Source organism: Triticum aestivum, chromosome 2D (assembly GCF_018294505.1).
Source record: "Triticum aestivum cultivar Chinese Spring chromosome 2D, IWGSC CS RefSeq v2.1, whole genome shotgun sequence".
Lineage (NCBI taxonomy): Eukaryota > Viridiplantae > Streptophyta > Magnoliopsida > Poales > Poaceae > Triticum > Triticum aestivum.
Window position 1 is genome coordinate 588,726,071 of NC_057799.1, and position 20,186 is coordinate 588,746,256.

The 20,186-nt window shown below is 46.8% G+C and overlaps 1 protein-coding gene across 2 annotated transcripts; it reads right to left on the minus strand.

The window, feature by feature from the left end:
* Nucleotides 1-11,099: 11,099 nt before the first annotated feature.
* Nucleotides 11,100-15,348, minus strand: LOC123054748 (G-type lectin S-receptor-like serine/threonine-protein kinase B120). Of its 2 annotated transcripts, none has more exons than XM_044478584.1 (7): nt 13,874-15,348; nt 12,941-13,042; nt 12,676-12,857; nt 12,400-12,610; nt 12,070-12,307; nt 11,744-11,834; nt 11,100-11,660 (listed from the first exon to the last, which is right to left on the minus strand). In XM_044478584.1, the coding sequence occupies exons 1-7, from the start codon at nt 15,123-15,125 to the stop codon at nt 11,367-11,369; spliced, it is 2,370 nt and encodes a 789-aa protein (XP_044334519.1). In that variant the 5' UTR covers nt 15,126-15,348; the 3' UTR covers nt 11,100-11,366. The 2 variants fall into 2 exon arrangements, with proteins under 2 accessions (XP_044334519.1, XP_044334518.1); XM_044478583.1 differs by having other exon boundaries at nt 11,744-11,897.
* Nucleotides 15,349-20,186: the final 4,838 nt, after the last annotated feature.

The following is a 20,186-nucleotide window of genomic DNA, read 5'->3' on the forward strand; positions in this document are numbered from 1 at the left end:
AATCTGTTGCTCGCTCCATTGTTCTAGAAAACGGCGTTTTAGTCATCTTGCCCATGAGGCATGGTTCGCAAGTACCAAGTGATTCATAATCAAGTGATTCCAAAAGTCCATCAGAATGGAGTTTCTTCATGTGCCTTACACCAATATGACCTAAACGACAGTGCCACAAATAAGTTGCACTATTATTATCAACTCTGCATCTTTTGGCTTCAATATTATGAATATGTGTGTCACTACTATCGAGATTCAACATGAATAGACCACTCTTCAAGGGTGCATGACCATAAAAGATATTACTCATATAAATAGAACAACCATTATTCTCTGATTTAAATGAATAACCGTCTCGCATCAAACAAGATCTAGATATAATGTTCATGCTCAACGCTGGCACCAAATAACAATTATTCAGGTCTAAAACTAATCCCGAAGGTAGATGTAGAGGTAGCGTGCCGACCGCGATCACATCGACTTTGGAACCATTTCCCACGCGCATCGTCACCTCGTCCTTAGCCAATCTTCGCTTAATCCGTAGTCCCTGTTTCGAGTTGTAAATATTACCAACAGAACCAGTATGAAATACCCAGGCACTACTGCGAGCATTAGTAAGGTACACATCAATAATATGTATATCACATATACCTTTGTTCACCTTGCCATCCTTCTTATCCGCCAAATACTTGAGGCAGTTCCGCTTCCAGTGACCAGTCCCTTTGTAGTAGAAGCACTCAGTCTCAGGCTTAGGTCCAGACTTGGGCTTCTTCACTTGAGCAGCAACTTGCTTGCCGTTCTTCTTGAAGTTCCCTTTCTTCCCTTTACCCTTTTTTCTTGAATCTGGTGGTCTTGTTGACCATCAACACTTGATGCTCCTTCTTGATTTCTACCTCCGCAGCCTTTAGCATTGCGAAGAGCTCGGGAATTGTCTTATCCATCCCTTGCATGTTATAGTTCATCACGAAGCTCTTGTAGCTTGGTGGCAGTGATTGAAGAATTCTGTCAATGACACTATCATCAGGAAGATTAACTCCCAGTTGAATCAAGTGATTGTTATACCCAGACATTTTGAGTATATGCTCACTGACAGAACTATTCTCCTCCATCTTGCAGCTGTAGAACTTATTAGAGACTTCATATCTCTCAATTCGGGAATTTGCTTGAAATATCAACTTCAACTCCTGGAACATCTCATATGCTCCATGACGTTCAAAACGTCGTTGAAGTCTCGGTTCTAAGCCGTAAAGCATGGCACACTGAATTATCGAGTAGTCATCAGCTTTGCTCTGCCAGACGTTCATAACATCTGGTGTTGCTCCTGCAGCGGGTTTGGCACCTGGCGGTGCTTCCAGGACGTAATTCTTTTGTGCAGCAATGAGGATAATCCTCAAGTTACGGACCCAGTCCGTGTAGTTGCTACCATCATCTTTCAACTTAGCTTTCTCCAGGAACGCATTAAAATTCAACGGAACAACAGTACGGGCCATCTATCTACAACAACATAGACATGCAAAATACTATCAGGTACTAAGTTCATGATAAATTAAAGTTCAATTAATCAAATTACTTAAGAACTCCCACTTAGATAGACATCCCTCTAATCATCTAAGTGATCACGTGATCCAAATCAACTAAACCATGTCTGATCATCACGTGAGATGGAGTAGTTTTCAATGGTGAACATCACTATGTTGATCATATCTACTATATGATTCACGCTCGACCTTTCGGTCTTAGTGTTCCGAGGCCATATCTGCATATGCTAGGCTCGCCAAGTTTAACCCGAGTATTCTGCATGTGCAAAACTGGCTTGCACCCGTTGTATGTGAACGTAGAGCTTATCACACCCGATCATCACGTGGTGTCTCGGCACGACGAACTTTCGCAACGGTGCATACTCAGGGAGAACACTTGTACCTTGAAATTTAGTGAGAGATCATCTTATAATGCTATCGTCGAACTAAGCAAAATAAGATGCATAAAGGATAAACATCACATGCAATCAATATAAGTGATATGATATGGCCATCATCATCTTGTGCCTTTGATCTCCATCTCCAAAGCACCGTCATGATCACCATCGTCACCGGCGTGACACCTTGATCTCCATCGTAGCATCATTGTCGTCTCGCCAACTATTGCTTCTACGACTATCGCTACCGCTTAGTGATAAAGTAAAGCAATTACATGGCGATTGCATTTCATACAATAAAGTGACAACCATATGGCTCCTGCCAGTTGCCGATAACTCCGTTACAAAACATGATCATCTCATACAATAAAATTTAGCACCATATCACATCACAACATGCCCTGCAAAAACAAGGTAGACATCCTCTACTTTGTTGTTGCAAAATTTATGTGGCTGCTACGGGCTGAGCAAGAACAATTCTTACCTACGCATCAAAACCACAAAGATTTTTCGTCAAGTATGTGCTGTTTTAACCTTCAACAAGGACCAGGTGTAGCCACACTCGATTCAACTAAAGTTGGAGAAACTGACACCTGCCAGCCACCTGTGTGCGAAGCACGTCGGTAGAACCAGTCCCGTGTAAGCGTACGCGTAATGTCGGTCCGGGCCGCTTCATCCAACAATACCGCCGAATCAAAGTATGACATGCTGGTAAGCAGTATGACTATTATAGCCCACAACTCACTTGTGTTCTACTCGTGCATATAACATCTATGCATAAACCTTACTCGGATGCCACTGTTAGGGAATGTAGTAATTTCAAAAAAATTCCTACGCACATGCAAGATCATGGTGATGCATAGCAACGAGAGGGGAGAGTGTTGTTTACGTACCCTCGTAGACCGTAAGTGGAAGCGTTATGACAACGCGGTTGATGTAGTCGTACGTCTTCACGATCGACCGATCCTAGCACCAAAGGTACGACACCTCCGCGATCTGCACACGTTCGGCTCGGTGACGTTCCACGAACTCACGATCCAACAGAGTGTCAAGGGAGAGCTTCGTCAGCACGGCGGCGTGATGACGGTGATGATGAAGCTACTGGCGCAGGGCTTCGCCTAAGCACTGCAACGATATGACCGAGGTGGATTATGGTGGAAGGGGGCACCGCACACGGCTAAGAGATCAATGATCAACTTGTGTGTCTATGGGGTGCCCCCTCCCCGTATATAAAGGAGTGGAGGAGGGGGAGAGGGCCGGCCTCCTAGGCACGCCCCAAGGGGAGTCCTACTCCCACCGGGAGTAGGATTCCCCCTTTCCCTAGTTGGACTAAGAGTGGAAGGAAGGGGGAGGAAGGAGGAAGGAAAGGGGGGGGACGGCCCCCACCCAATTCAGATTGGGCTTGGGGGAGCGCGCCCCCTCCTATGCTCCCTTCTCCTCTCTCCCACCATGGCCCAATAAGGCCCATATACCTCCCGGGGGGTTCCGGTAACCTGCCGGTACTCCGGTAAATGCCCGATTTCACCCGGAACCATTCCGATGTCCAAACATAGGCTTCCAATATATCGATCTTTACGTCTCGATCATTTCGAGACTCCTCGTCATGTCCGTGATCAAATTCGGGACTCCGAACAACCTTCGGTACATCAAAACACATAAACTCATAATACCGATCGTCACCGAACGTTAAGCGTGCGGACCCTACGGGTTCAAGAACTATGTAGACATGACCGAGACACGTCTCCGGTCAATAACCAATAGCGGAACCTGGATGTTCATATTGGCTCCCACATATTCTACGAAGATCTTTATCGGTCAAACCGCATAACAACATACGTTGTTCCCTTTGTCATCGGTATGTTAGTTGCCCGAGATTCGATCATCGGTATCTCAATACCTAGTTCAATCTCATTACCGGCAAGTCTCTTTACTCGTTCCGTAATGCATCATCCCACAACTAACTCATTAGTCACATTGCTTGCAAGGCTTATAGTGATGTGCATTACCGAGAGGGCCCAGAGATACCTCTTCGACAATCGGAGTGACAAATCCTAATCTTGATCTATGCCAACTCAACAAGTACCATCGGAGACACCTGTAGATCACCTTTATAATCACCCAGTTATGTTGTGACGTTTGGTAGCACACAAAGTGTTCCTCCGGTATTCGGGAGTTGCATAATCTCATAGTCACAGGAACATGTATAAGTCGTGAAGAAAGCAATAGCAATATACTAAACGATCAAGTGCTAAGCTAACGGAATGGGTCAAGTCAATCACATCATTCTCTAATGATGTGATCCCGTTAATCAAATGACAACTCATGTCTATGGCTAGGAAACTTAACCATCTTTGATTCAACGAGCTAGTTAAGTAGAGGCATACTAGTGACACTCTGTTTGTCTATGTATTCACACATGTACTAAGTTTCCGGTTAATAAAATTCTAGCATGAATAATAAACATTTATCATGATATAAGGAAATGTAAATCAACTTTATTATTGCCTCTAGGGCATATTTCCTTCACCTCTCCCTGTCGAAATCCCCGCCGACAACCACCCCCACCGTTGTTGCCATGGACTGGCAGCTGGCCATCGAAGATCTCGCCGGCAACAACCAGGAGCTGCGCGCGAAGTACAGGGAGATCGCGCGCTGGTTCCCCAGTCTGGCGATGATGAGGAACCACGTCCGCGGCCTGGTGAAGGTGATGACAGCTGTTGAAAAGCAGCGTGCCTTCCCTGCCGGCTACGCCGTCCCACCGGCGACCATTCTCCTGTGGGCGATGCGCGAGGTGCAGCGCTCCCCCGACCCCAGGCAGCGCGGCCATTGGTGGATGTACCGCTCATCCACCACGCCGCCGGCCGCCGTGGATCACGTCACCGATGCCGTCCTTGCTCTCCCAGCCCCCATCAACAACGCCTACTGGGAGAGGCGCAATCCATGGGTCCTCGGGCCAGACGACGACTCTGAAGACGAGTCCTCCGGCGACGAGTCCTCTGACGATGATGAGGACGAGTCCTCTAACGACGAGGTGGAGGAGGTCATCGTACTCTCCGACGACGAGCCTGATGTGCAGCTGCTGGCTCCCGTCCTCGACGCTGTGGAGGGGGACAAGAACCTCCCAATCCACGTGGATGCGCTGCCGGAGGTCGCCGATCTCCCAAAGGTCATCGTCGTGAAGCAAGAAGAAGATGGCGGCGATGAAGATATGGTGGAGCAGGCGTCGGGCAAGAAAAAGAGGGCGGCGGTGAAGAAGACTGCGGTGCGCTGCTCCCAGCGCCTGAAGATGCTGAAGAAGGAGGACTGAGATGCTGCCTTCAATTTCGTAAGTGTAAAAAAAATTCAGTTTCGTCAGTCCTGAACTTTCGTAAGTTCAGTAAGTTCAAATGTTTAGTTTGGTCAGCACTATGTGACTCCTAGGGCAGTTCTATCTCTGTTGAGTTACTTTGGTACCCTACTTGCTATCTATGTATGCCAGCAGTATGTCAGACTATGTATGCCAGCCTATCTATGTATGCAGGCACTATGTTTAGTTCTACTTGTTATCTATATTTAGTTCTACTTGCTATATACTTGCTATCTATGTTCAGTTCTACTTGCTATATACTTGCTATCTATGTTCAGTTCTACTTGGTATCTACTTGCTATCTATGTTCAGTTATTTGTCAGACTATCTAAGTTGGATATGGGCAACACTGACTATCTATGTTATCATTTCCAACTATGTCACTACTGTCAGTTAGCCACACATAATATATGCAGAGTAAAACAGTCTCATCATAGATAAAACATTCTTACTTACTTAACTAAGCATGAGTACTCACTTAGCATAGTAGGTCTTAACATAAAAGTCATTACATCATAGATAAAACCACCTAGTTCTTAAACCATAACAGTACCTCCCTCCCTCATACCATCTTGATTCAGGTTCTGAAAGCACATGAAACTTTCCCAAAATATACACCAAACATGCATGACATTCCAAGGCCAGCTATATATATAGGCCTACTAATTATTTACCCCACACAGCAAGCACTTCACTCATTCATAATTGCCTTGATCCTGTCCAGCTTATCTTTGCTGGCATGCCCAGCATTGAGCAGATCAGTAATCAGATACTCCAGCTTCTTCTTCTCTTGCTTAAGTAGGTCCTTGTCCCCCTCCACTTCCTTCATGGCCTTCCTCATGTTTTGAATGATATCTGCTTGGCTTTGAAGAATGCACCTTTTCTCCTTGGCAAGCTTCAGCTTTTCCATACTTAACTCAATCTTTGCCTGATCCTCAAGTTGTTTCTTCTTCTCATTTAGTTCATTGATTGCCTGACTGGTATAGTCCATGTCATGAGACATCTTGCCATCTTGATAGTCAAAAAGCTTGGATACATCTTCCACCAACTGGCTATAGTTGTTTAACAGGAAATCAATTTCCTTCTTTAGCTTGGCCACCTCTTTCTCATGGGCTTGTTTGTCCTTCACCCTCCCCAAGTTCTGCTCATGGTACATGTCCCAAATCCTTGTTAGGCACCTTTGTAGAATCTCTGGCCAAGGACCATCCACCCACTCCACAACCCCACAGTTGACACTAACATCCTACAGAAGCAATTATTTATAATTAAGCACAGAGCACCTAGTAACAAACTTAGTACAAATAACTCAAGCATAAACTCAATTCAGTTAACTGAAACCCTATGTTTACATCAATGCTCTCTGAATTATGCAAACATAATTCTTTGATACTAAGAACACAACACCTTATTTAGCAGCAGAGATAAATTCATGTAACTTTGTTCTTTTCAGTTAACAACTATATTCAGTTAACACCTAACAGATATATTCAGTTCACAGTTCACATTTAACAGGTGTTCTCAGGTTCAGTCATTTATTGAATTCAGTTAACTAAAGATCTACTTTCACATATATGCTTCCATATGTATGGACTTTGAAGTTTCAGTTCAAAACTACAGCACACATCTCTGCACAACACACATCTCTGCACAACTTAATAGATGCTGCACCACACATCTCCAGCAGCAAAACACATCACACACCACACATCTCCACCAGCAAAACAAGTAAGCCTGCAAGATTTAATACCTGCTGCACAGGACAACCGAGATATCGCCTCCCAGTCAAGGCACCTTCAAAAGCTACCATCTTCTTCGGCCTCTGATGATGCATCATGCACGTCGGCAAAGATTCAGTGTAAGAACCACAGAAAGATGGATCCACCACACTGTCAGGGGTTTCCTGCAAAAGAAACTTGGAATCAAACCAAAAGCAACTTGGAATCTCCAATTTGGATGAACTAACCCTAACCCTAACTTTGTTCCACCATTATGCACTTACAAAGATTTGAGGATCCATTGAAACCATGCAGGTGTCCTCGTCCGAGCTCTCCTCGTCATTGCAGGACGGCATCCTCAAGTTCTACCGGCAGCAATGGTGGCGGCGGCAACGGCGATATGCTCAGAGCACCAGGGGGAGGGAGAGGATGAGGAGGAGTGACTGAGAGAGCGAGGAGGAAGAGGATGAGCGAGTGGCTGAGCTCGCTCTCACTTATTGGACCACCGACAGCCGCCGTTTCCGACCGCAGACGCGCCGTTAACACGCGGCGGGCGTCGGTTGGCCACCGTGGCACCTGAATCATGGGACCGGCTGGTCAATTTGGTGCTTAGCGCGGGCGTAGCGAGCGGTTTCGAGACTTGGTAGTTTTTTGCCACGGATTAGGAAAAAATGGTAGTTTTCCGCACAAAGTCGTAAAGTGGTAGTTTTCTGTCACGTTTTCGTGAAATGTGGTAGTTTTTGGTTAAATACTCGCGTATATATAACAAAAAGAAAAGTACTCTCCCTTTCTCCAAAAATAAGGACTATAACCTCAAGCCTGCTAGACGTCAACCGACTTATCCTTGGCAAGGATTAGCTGGGTCGTGCACCATCTGATCTACCCCTCGCCCTCCACTCACTATCTCTCTCCACAACCCTCCAAGGGAATGGCCTACTCCTGTGTCGCTGTCCTCACCAACAATGCATACATCCGCGGCAACCTACATGTTTCAACACAACATCACCCCGTCGTCGGCTTGCAGCAGTGCCACCATTGTCGCTCTGCATTCAGCTCCGCAGTCAAACAACAACCCGGCGCGTCCTTTTTGAAACATGGTGGTGCGATGACGACTGTAGGCTGACTGTGGGCTTGCAGCACGGCGGATGCTGGAACGCAATTGTGGTGGCGAAGGTGGCCTTTCAACCTGGCGACGCGACGACTACTGTTGCAAAACAAGAGTTGCAGCTCAGCACTGGCAACGACTGATGGTGCAACGCAGCGCGGGGAGGCAGAGGTGTCAAGGCATTGCAACGTAGTGTTTCACTTCCGTTGCAACACAACATCGGTGGCGCTTCAACTTGCGCTCGATGGTGATCTTGGTTGAAGGTGCAACGGCGGTGGTCGCGTCGCCTACCTCCCGGCTTGCAGCAACACGACTGCTGCAACGAGGGATGCAACAACGACGATGTCGCGGGCCAGGGAAGGTTGGTACGACGAGTGCCGCCCCTTTTGGCACCGGCGGTGCCTTTACAACAACGAGTGCTCCATCTTGCAGTTGCAGCAGCAGGGGAGGAGGGAGAGCTTGCAGAAGCGATGGCTCTAGCTTGCCGATATTTGACCCGATCAGGACGAAGGCAGAGAAAAGAAAGAGGTGCGGAGGAAGAAAGGGATGCTGAATGGAATTGCAATGTGGGGAACGGGAGGTGGAGCTGCGGAGAAAGACGAAGGAGAAACTCCAAAGAAAGTGATATCATATAAAGACCCGCTCCTTCTCTATGGGGTTGACTTATTCGCCACTTGTTCTTTTCTTATTTTTATTTTGGTCTTATTTATTTTTGTTAATGTTCCTTTTTCACCTTTTTGTTAGCTTGCAAAAACGTCTTATATTATGAGACAAAGGGGTAGGAGTTTATCATATTTGCCCATGGAACAAGAAATATTTTTGATGAGTCAGCTAGATATTTTACAAAACTGGATTAGAGATATTTTACAAACTTGGGTCATCTGAGCTTATTATTTGAGCAATAATCCTACAGCTACGAACGCTTACGTAAAGTTTTACATTACCTTCCTAACCAACTCTCTCTCCCCCTGATTTTCACGTTGGTGGCCCCCGTCTTTCCCTATCTCCAATCAAAATTGTCTATGTTGCTAATTAGGTAAAACACGTAGCTCCTTGTATGTAGGTATAGCATTACCATTATTTGAGTTGTCGGATAAAATTTCTATCATTCCTGTAGAGTGAATTGTGTGCTAACTAACTGAAATGAGCACGAAAACAATTTCCAAAATCATAAGGTGCAAATTATCAAAAAAAGATATCCTCTAAGAGTGATTGAATGTTCATGAAAGGAAACAGAAGAAAATGATTGAGGCCTCCCCCCTCCCCCTCTCCCGAGGGCGACTCGGGGGCGACCTAGGGTTCCGCCGCGCCGCCACCCCATTCCCTCCTTCCTCGCCGCTACTGGAGGTGGTCGCCCCCCCGGCAGCTGCTAGTGAGGGTGGCGGCGAGGCCTTCAGCCGCTCCCTTTTGGCGGTGAGGGCCCGAATCTGAGGCGGCGACCTTGGAGTGGTGTGGACAGCTCTTCCCCGGCGGCGGGAGGTGCTCGTCGGTGAGATCGGCCGGTTCCCCTCAGCTGCGCGGCCAGCGAGGTCCCGGCGGGCGGTGGTTGTGGCGTGGGGAGGCCTCGAGCTCCCCCGTCAGATCTGAGACGTTCCACTCCAGAACGCGTTGCTCAACCCCTGACCGCCCCTGGATCTCTGGCGTGCGCGCCTACTAGTGTTGTTGGCTGGTCCAGTGGGTGGCGACAGGGAGCATGTCCAGGGGAAACCCTTGACCGTCAGTGGTGGTCACGGCGTCGATGGCGTCCCGGATGCCATTCCCTCCCTGGTGGTGACGTCGAGGTTCATCTTCCTTGCCTCACCCCTTCTTCGGTGCCCGGGTGAAAACCCTAGCCTTTGTGGCTGGGCGGCGATGGCGCTACGGCATCGTCACCTTCCTGAAGGCGCCGCCTTGGGCATGGAGATGGTAGGTGCTCGCGGCATGCTCGACTGGTTCCTAGTGGCAGCCCTTCTTTCTGCACCGTCGTTGCTCTGGGTCGAGTTCAGTGTCTCTTCCGGGTGTTGTGGCCCTCCCAAGGTGCTCCAGTGAGTCCGGCGGTGCGGCGCCCTCGAGCCTAGGTGAGAGGAGATAGGGGTCCCCTCTCCGGCGACTGCAATGCCTTGGTGGTGTTGGGGACTGTTCCTGGTGAGCTCTGGCTTCGTCCTGTGGCTGTGATGCTCTCCTTCTGGTCGTGTCTCCGGTGGCGACTCCGTCCCTTTGCAGCGCTCTGTTGTGCATCGTGTTAGGGGCGTCGGCGATTCCTCTGCTTCGGGCGCACTGATGGGCGAGATTGTGGTGTTGTAGCTTCGGTTTCGAGCATCCCTGTCGTTTGCTTAGCTTCCTCACCTTGTACCTGTCGTCTGGGGTTGCATCCCCATTTTCTTCTTCTTTTTCTGTTATGTTTGTATGTTGCTGTTCGTTGTATCCTGGACGGTTGATGGCTTTGTTAATTCAAAGTCGGGTTAGGTCAAGCCCTTCTCGGGCTTGGCCGGGCCTTTTCTCTAAAAAAAATTAAAAATGAATGTTCATCCTGAAGGAGATCCATCCTCTTGAACATGTGTCTCTCACACAAACATGTTGAAATGCTCTCCAAATAGCAAATTTAACTGGATAAACACATAAACAAAATAACATTAGCTGCTAATATGTGGAGAATACCAAGACTAGAGTGACAGTCATACATGACACATCCATTAGCTCAGAAATAAGGAAGAGTTTCAGAATTCCGAAGCCTAAACTGCAGATCGCCTTTTCCTTTTTCAGCATAGTTATTCCAGATTCTTTACAACCATTTTTAGATACAGACAAGCCACACATTTTTAGACATCTGCTTGATTTTCGCACTAGTGGCATTACCACACTGTACTATGTATACAAGCCATGCGTCATAAAATGCATTATTTTGCAAGTCCACAGCTTTAATTTTCTCATCTACACTTTTGTGGAAAGCCACACACTGAAAAGTTAGCATTGAACCAGCTACTGCGAGGAACCATCGATCAAGATAGGGGGCCGATGGAGGCATGGAGCCACCGAAGATCAAAAGCATAAAAGCATCAAATGAGTTCTACACACCTTTAATTATAGTGGTAGTTTCTAGTATACAACTGCACAACTGCAGAGCAACTGAAAACCAGAGAGTCTTACAAATAGATTTATTTTGGCACATACTCCCTCCGTACGTCTAGATACATCCGTTTGAGCGTCAACTAATCCCGGACGGATGGCGTAGCATATAAGCTGAATGAATAGCTGAAAAATGGAAAAGGAGTGTCCTTTTATTCTCCCCAAAAAGGCGATTAAGTTGATGAACATCTAGCGTCCTGCCAAGGTCGTCAAACTAGCGGTGTTAACCGAGTTATCTCTTCCTTCTTCCGCTTCATGTTTTTTTCCAACGAAATATAAAGGTTGCTTCGGTGTTGGAAGTGGCATGACCTCGTTGTCCAGCATAGACACGACGAGCGACATCAGTGGCCTAGCACTTGGGCTGTCCTGGACGCACAAGAGACCGACGTGGATGCACAGTGAAACTTCATGCAATGAACAGCTCTTCAGAAGCACCGTGTCCAGGAAATCCCTTGTGTTTCCGTCCTTCAATAAGTTCCATGCCTGAAACACGGTCCAGGATAATAAGTTCAGAGTATTTGCTTGTTTTCGGGATAATCAATTCCAAAGCATTTCATAGCACTTACATAATCTATGAGGTTTCGAAAATCCATTATAAGATGATGAGGTGAGCTGATCTTTAATCCACTCACGACCTCCAGTAGCAGAACACCATAGCTGTAGGCATCAGATTTGACAGAAAACACACCTTTCATCGCATATTCAGGTGACATGTAACCGCTGTTTGATACAAATAATTTCAGGAACAAGTATGAAAAACTTAAATGAGTTCACACATATAAATAAAACTTACCTGAGAAGATTTGAGGCGTTCAATACTTAAGAAACTTTTTGGTAATTAAACATTCACAATACTGTATAAATAATATAGTTTAATGCAGGAGTTACTCACTATGTCCCGACAACATGTCTAGTATTTGCTTGTTGCTGGTTGTCACCAAAGATCCTTGCCATGCCAAAATCTGATATTTTGGGTCTCATATCCGCATCCAACAAGATGTTGCTTGCTTTGAGATCTCTATGGATTATAGTCATTCTTGAATCTTCGTGGAGGTATAATAGTCCTCTAGCTATCCCTTTGATTATCCTAAACCTTGTTGGCCAATCAAGCATAGACTTTATAGCATCATCTTCATGCCGAAAACAGAGCATGTGAAACTATGTTAGTTTTAAAATCAGGCATGCTCCAACTCAAGAATCATTATAGGTCATTAGGACATACCAAACAGTAAGTAGTCTAAGCTTTTGTTGGGCAAGTACTCGTACATCAGCAGCTTCTCATCTCCATGGATACAGTAACCAAGAAGTCTAACTAAGTTTCTGTGTTGCAGTTTTCCGATAAGAACTACTTCATTTACAAAATGCTCTATTCCTTGGTCAGAACACTTGGTAAGCCTTTTAACAGCAACTTCTCCGCCACCTTCCAGTATTCCCTATGTGGTGGCATAACTCAGATTAATATCCACCGTTGTAGTTATCAAAGAGAAATTCATGTTACCTTGTATACTCTGCCGAAGCCACCTTTTCCAAGCACATTGGAGTCGGAGAAATCATTCGTAGCAGCGACAATGTCTGGAAAGCTAATCCGCAGAAATTCTGAATTCTGATTGTACGCTTCATCAGAATTGCTCAGTTGTCCTTGCATCCCAAAATCCATGTGTCCCTTGTTCTGGCGCCTGCCTGTCAGCAATTAACATCAATTATGTTAAACACCGTTGCATCAACATGACATGCATTGGGTACATAATCGACTCTTGTTCAACCTCTCAACTTGCGCATCCAGATAAGATACATGCACACAAGTATCAGTAGGCTTGCAATGACTGGGAGTACAATCTTCAGCGCGCCAGTCTTCTTTTTGCTGACTGCAAAAATATATACCATGAGATAACAATTCCTACTGAAGAAGTGTGTGTTAGTGTTGAGTTTAGGACATCTGCGATGCTCTGCATATGTCACGTTTAATTTATATCCATGTCAACTTCTGGTTGAGTGGAATGAGTAGAAACTAAATATATGATGTTCGGTGTGATACTGTATCTCTCACAAAATGGAGTAAGATACAACAAAAAAGGATGAACTGGGGCAGTGGCGGAGCTTCATGGGGGCCAACCTGGGCCATGGTCCCCCAGCTCATAAGAAAATATGTGTATATACCTTAGTATTAGGCCTATTTATCCACTAAAAATCATTCCAAAGCAATTATGTTTGCCCCCCGATTTTGGCTCAAGCTCCGCATTGCACTGGAGAGCAGGTTGTGTGAAATTGTCTGCGGACACCACTGGTAAAATTGACAAACTCTGACGAAGTGGATTCTAAATGAGAATTATGGAGGAGTCAAATATGAAAACAGAACTGCTTTTGATGCAAGCTGGATAGAACACAGGTGGTAGTACCCACAGACCAGGATTATTGTTGGTAATATATGCAAGAACAAAATATATAGTCTAAGGTTTATTATGGTTATCATCCAGAAGTATAGTTCCTGATCTGCCTTAACACTTCAACGATGCTCGATGCACATCATAGCTTCAATTGAAGGTAACTGAACTGCGGCGTGCTTTAGCTGTAGCAGCCAACTTGCAGCAACCTTAGTCCTATAATTGTAATTGTAGTAACAACCACCTTAATAAAACTTAGGCCAGTGGGCACCCAATTACACCATCTAAGAAATAAGGTGGGCAAGAAGCAAATACCTGCCAAGCTGGGAATCCTTAGGTACAGATTCTCACCAAGACCATCACGACGCTTCGAGGTGTCAATAAGCTCCCCCATCCAAACTAAGCACCTCGACTGGTCTATAGTCCTGCCGATACTAGTCAGGTTAGCATAAGCGTATGCAGTGCATGAGCAGTTCCGGCTGCATTCTGCTGTGCATTGGTCGAAGCTTCTATTCCTAATGTACAAAAAATCGTCAGGCGTCTTCGTGTTAGGCAAGGTGACGAAACTATCTTCTTCACTACAATGCAGCTCCTTCTTTCTCCAGCATCCTACGGAAAAGTCGAGACCATCAGACTCAAACCCATCAAGACACTTGCATGTCGGAACAGCTTGAGTGTTATCGCAGTAGCCGAACGGGCCACACGAGGCATAGCGGTCGCAGTTAGGAGTGGGGTGCTCTGAGAAAACATCCCAAGACGACGAGTTTCCGTTCCATGTCAGGAGCTTCACCATGCCCGTGTAGTGCAGCAACACGCGCATACTTGGAGTGCCTTTGGAGACAGTGTACGTCAAGTAAAAATCATCCCCTCTGCTTTCAATGTTTTGGTACATGATCGGGCCAGAGTTGCCCTGATACACCGCATAGACAAATACACCATCCAACGCAGCTCTGCGCCAGTACGGTCTTGTCCCATTCCAAGCGAAGATCTGGAGGCTCGAGTCACCACCCAGGGAGTAGTTACTCGTAGATGGGTCATCAGGGCCCCTCCAGGCGACGAGGTGATTGGCGAAGTTGGTGTAGTTCTTCAGCGGCAAACTCATATTCGGGAGCATGGTGTCGGTTGGATGATGGAAGCTCTGCCATATATCTGTGCCATTCGGCGACCTGATGACCAAGTTCCCGGAGTCGAGCAAAATAGCAACAGCTTTGAGGCCATCGGCAGCGATGTTGTTCGTTGTTGTCCAGAGAGTGCGGCCTTTGGAGTCTGACAAGACAAGGTTAGATCCATTGGTCAGAACCAACTTACCATGAGAACTGCTGGCGATTGGGTTGTCGCGGTTTGCGACCCACACGTATGTTCGCTCGGGGATGTGGTGGTACCATATGCCGATGTATGAGTTTGCCGTTGAGTTTGTCAGGGAGAAGAAGCCGAGAGCAAAGATGCCACCATTTGAGACGAGCTTGTCACCGGGTGAGAGTGGCTTTGCCGGTGTTAGGCGGTCATCGGACTTGCAGAAACAAATCAATAACAGGAGGACAAAAACTGGGAGGGGAGTCATCCCCATTAATAAGGCCTTCTTCTACATATGCTTGTGAAGAGCAAAGCAAGGAGATGGGATGCAGATGCTTGGGACTGTTTGCTTGGAGGGTTCAAAGTTCAAACACACTAAGGTAGAAAGGCGAACACGGCTCGGAGATTTGGTATTCCTGATGTAGCTGCTGGTCACATTAACATGAGTTTTCATATCCAATAAGTCCTCCTAGTCCTAGATGTGATAGGAAAGGCATTGCGGGTGGTCTCCGTGAGGAACTGAAGATCAAGAAATTGCCAATATCTTCTCACGGGCTACATTATTGGCTGTGTTGCCTGACTGCATCAGGCAAAGAGAAACTGACCTGTCCCTGTTTGCAGACATCGGCCGGCAACGGTCACAGTCGTCATGAAGAAATATGTGCCATGGCGGTCCGGGGACTGGACTTGCACGGCAACCAGGCAAACTAACACCGCATGCACTGCCAGAAATATCCAGAATTGATATCTCAACATCCAGCATCCTTGCCGTTCGATGGCAACAACCAAGGGTTCACAAGTACTGTACAGACTACACGACAGAACGAAAACAGGTGTGCTACAAGAAATGAGTTACCATCAGGTGGAGCTCCGCCGGGGTAGCTCGCGGCGGGTTGGAGGTTGGCTTAGTTATCGAACCTGGGTATCTGGTGGGACGAACGCCCGGGACGCTGAACGCGGGGCGAGCCGTCGGAACTGGAGGCGGCAGGGGAGGGTGACCGCGGTGGCGCGATGGGGTGCCGGTCGCCTGCTATTGCCGGCCTCGGGAGAGGAGGTGGTGGAAGATGAGTCGCAGGAGACGCGCATCACGAGCAGGACAGCGGCGCCGGCGGCGGCGGGTCAGCAGTCGAGACGGCGGCCACCGCGCATCAACTTTTTTGTTTTTAGGGGTACCGCGCATCAACTTCCACCGGTAAAAGTTCGGCTTTCGGCCCGTCACGTTTCTCTCTATCACCCAGCCCAAACTATATAAACAGAGGAGGTGTCTCGCGGTATGTGGACCCTGCCCACAGAAATTACGGCCCAGTCCCTCTCACAGACACTATGCGGCCCGCTCAAAACACAAAAAACGTATGCGGCCCGCTCCATGTGTACCTCGTCTCTCTCTTATACCGGGCGAAAGGGCGACGGCTGCCGAGATCCGCGACGCTCAGCCCCAGCCTCGCCGCCGCTGCCGGGGATAGCCGGGGCCCGGGGCACGTACGCCTAGATTAGGGTCGAGGATGTTCGGGATACGGGCGAGCGGCGCGGCGGATGGGCACCTGTACGACGACCTGGATGGCACCGCCGTCCTGGCGCTCCTCGACTCCCGCTGCGACGTCGATAAGGTCGACGCGTTCATAGCGTCAAGCGTCTACGCCGACCATGTCTCCCCGCAGGTCCGGCTAGCGTCCCCCTTGTCTCTTCTCGTTTCATCTCATCTCATCTCACGCCGCGGATTCGGGCGACTGAATTGCGTGACGTGCCGGCGTAGTCGCTTGAGGTGAAGAAGCTCGTCTACCTCTACCTGCTCCACTACGCCCAGAAGTAAGCTCAGCCCCTCCCCCTCCCCCTCCCCCTCATCCGCACTCCTCCGCGCCTGTCATAAGTTGAGCCAAATCCTTAATAGATTCGTTTGCAATTTTTTCCCTGTGATTAGTTGAGACAGATCGGAGGTAATTAGCCAGGTTATGGAACGGGTTGTTAAAGAAACAATCTCTTCTTTAGCAAAAACAAGTTCCCTCGATGCTTGGACTGGACCATGAAACTGCTGGCATTGCAATGTTTGATATGTCAAAATATAATCTTCTAATGTTGTGCACACTTGTATTTAACACTCGTGCACAATCTTGATTCTAGCTGCGAGTAATCCTAGTCGAGCAGACATGATGCGTTTGCATTCAGGCAAACTTGTCTAAGGAAGTCTGAAACCTGTACAATGCTTCTCCAGTGAAAAACTTTGTCTGCGTTCATCATAGTGCATGGAATGAAAAACCTGACAAAATTAAATCGTGGCTATGGGTGATCCTAGTCCTACTCCTGCCAGAGCAGACTTGAGTTTTGCACTCGGAGGTTAGGAACTACAATATGATGTTGCATTTTAGTTGTCTGAAAAAGTTTGAACCATATGCGTTGCTTCTCTAGCGAAGAAACTACGCCTGTCCCCAGTATAGTGCAGTGAGTGAAAGCATCGAGCTTTGCTTTGTGTTTGTGTGTGTGTGCAGCGAGTGAAAGCGTCGAGCTTTGCTTTGTGTTTGTGTATGTGCACGGGAGGCTGATGGCGCTGTCCGTGGCTATGGCTAACTACTGAGTATTCGTTATGGTTAGATGGTAAAGGTAGCTTACCTGATAAGATCTGACCAGTGCACCATGCTTGCACGTTGTGTCCAATAATAGTGGTAGCATCTATGGCTTTGGTATAATAACTGACTAGCTCAGTTCTCACATACTGAACTAGAAAGAATTTACGAGTGTCAGTAAGCTCATCACCTGAGAGATATGCCCGTCTTATCTCAACGGAATCGACAATAGTCTTATTTACTTGGGGAGGAGGGGGGGGGGGGGTAACTTTTTTACAGAAGAGGAGAATAATTTTTGGTATATAAGGATGTTTGCATCACAAACTTGTTATAGTTTCTTGGTTGATTGGATGTATAAGTTTAGGATTGGAATAATATGATTTCTTGTTATAGTTTCTTGGTTGTTTCTTTAGAGAATCTCTAGCGGATACCCTAAACTTAATTTCCCAAACCTTCTCCCTATCCCCAAAAGTCAAATTTTTTGAAGGATTGAACTTTTCCTCAGCTAGTAGATGCCTTCAACTTTAATTCCCTATAATTGACATTTGATTCACGCAATTTATCGAACACTTTGCCTGTGAGCAAACCGCCTACACACATTGAGCTAAATCCATCGCACACACAATGAACTTGCTAAACCCATCATAAACCCATTGAAACAAACCATTGGCAGCTTTGGATTATTAAACAACTAAATCAAATGATCACATAGATTCTAGCAAAATAAATCATTGACATGGTTGGTGCTGTTGTACGTATGGAACACCACAAATCAAATCCAACCCAAGTAAAAAGCTAGCGTCTCTAGTTTCTCACCAAATCTACACCGCAGCTGGCTCTCACTTGTCATCCTCTCCCTTTTCTCTCTTGTCGACAAGTGGGCCCTCCTCTCCCTTTTCTCTCTTGTCGACAAGTAGGCCCTACTGACAGGTTGAAATTAGCATGTACCACTTCAGTGTGTAAATTAAGGCATATTTGTCTTGTCGACCCCCTTGGTGCAGTTATGTTTAATCGGGCAGGCCCGTTCTAGCCCATTTAACTTTTTCTGAAATCCAAGAAACTTCCAAAAAACATATTTAAACAACTGCAACTCCAAATCATTTCATTCTTTTTCCTAAATTCATCTAAATTTCCCTCTTTCCAAAGATACTACTTTTGTAAATTAGAGCCCTTTGCATGTACTGTTTATCGATTTTGTGCTAATTTTTATTTTTCTTGCATGTAGAAATGTTATTTTTAGGAAGATTCAAGGGTGTTCGAGTAGTGACCAGAAGCATTGAAGATTTTGCTATGCGAGGCAAGCAACCTACTTTGATCATGGTGAACCCATATTTGCATACACACTTAGAATTATTTTTCATGCATAAGGTATTGTTTACTATTATTATTGCCATGGTAAGTAAATTAGCCAGGGTTTAGCTATGACCTATGTGCTTGATATTGACACCCCCTTCCAATGGTCACAAATAAATGTGTCACAGGTGCAAGTTTAATACTCCCTCTGATCCATATCAGTTGTCGTTGATTTAGTACAAGGATCGGAGGGAGTAGTAATCTTTGGCTAGTCATAGTGGGAAGTAACTTAGAATAGTAACATGCATATGTTACTAGTCTATGTTACTACCTTCATAATGGGTAGTAAAATATGTGTGGTATCATGCAAGTCTTCATTTATTTAGATATAGTCATTTTGCCTTGGATTGCCTTATGTTACGGCAAACACCTCTCTCCTCATTAACCACTTGTCACATAAATAAACTTGTCTTCGGATGTGTTACGTTACTAGCTAAGTTACTCCCCTATGACCAGCCTTAGCCATGCTAGTCACATAAATCATAGGACTTGGGAATAATATTTGTTGCTCATAAATGCATTAAAAAACCAAGGGTACCACTAATGCCCATGGGATGATTCTCAAAATAAGCTTTTACAAAATGGAGATTAAGTGGAGATGTTATCAAAAGGCGCAGTGTGCAAGGGCTGATAGTCACACAAATCTTACATGGGCAAGCACAAACGGCGGATGGGTGGGGAAAGCTAGCTCACAAAGGAAGTCGGTGATAGGATCTGGCGCACCCAAATCGGCACCAGCCACAAGCCCAGGCGTGGGCACGTCCATGTCGGGGAATACATGGGCCAGAGGGATGGTCTCGGCCCAATCAGGCAAAACGACTGGGATTGGACTGGAAGGCCCAGAACCCGGTCCTTCCGCGTGTGCTTCGTTGGGATCTATCTCCAGGAGAGACATGATTGAATCCTTAGGACCACCGAGGTTCTCCATCCTAGAAAACACGGCGGTCTCTATCATCTGGCGCTGCACCACTGCCTCCCGCTGTGTGTACTGGCCAGCCTCCAGCGCTCGCTGCAAATCAGTATCATTGGTGGGGCAAGCAACAGGAGTTGGGTCTTCCGAAAGCATCTGACGAGGTTCCACTTCTTGGTTGGTCATCGGTGACCAGCGCATGCAGCCCACACCTTCCACAGGTCCCGCCGCAGCAGCTAGCGGACAAGCGAGCGTCTCCACCGAGAAACCTTGCCAAGCAGATCGATCATTTGGCCGCCGCCGAAGCTTTCATAACGATCACCACTGTGACCTCCACCTCCGAATCTGTGGCTGCCATCCCTCCTGGATGGCCTACCGTCACCAGAGCATTGGCCATGATCTCCGCCGCCGAGGTGGTGACCACCACCTCCAGACCCGCCATCTCCATCTCACCTAGGGCCAAGCCGAGAATGCGCACTTGCTCTTGGTGGCGTCGCTGGAGATGTCCCGTGCT

What these genes read in the sequence shown, in the direction of transcription:
- LOC123054748 (XM_044478583.1), bottom strand. Translation starts at nt 15,125, where the DNA reads ATGGGGATGACTCCCCTCCCAGTTTTTGTCCTCCTGTTATTGATTTGT. An exon ending in CTGGATGCGCAAGTTGAGAG is followed by an intron (nt 12,858 to 12,940) that starts GTTGAACAAGAG and finishes AATTGCTGACAG; the next exon opens with GCAGGCGCCAGAACAAGGGA. An exon ending in CTTAGACTACTTACTGTTTG is followed by an intron (nt 12,308 to 12,399) that starts GTATGTCCTAAT and finishes TTCGGCATGAAG; the next exon opens with ATGATGCTATAAAGTCTATG.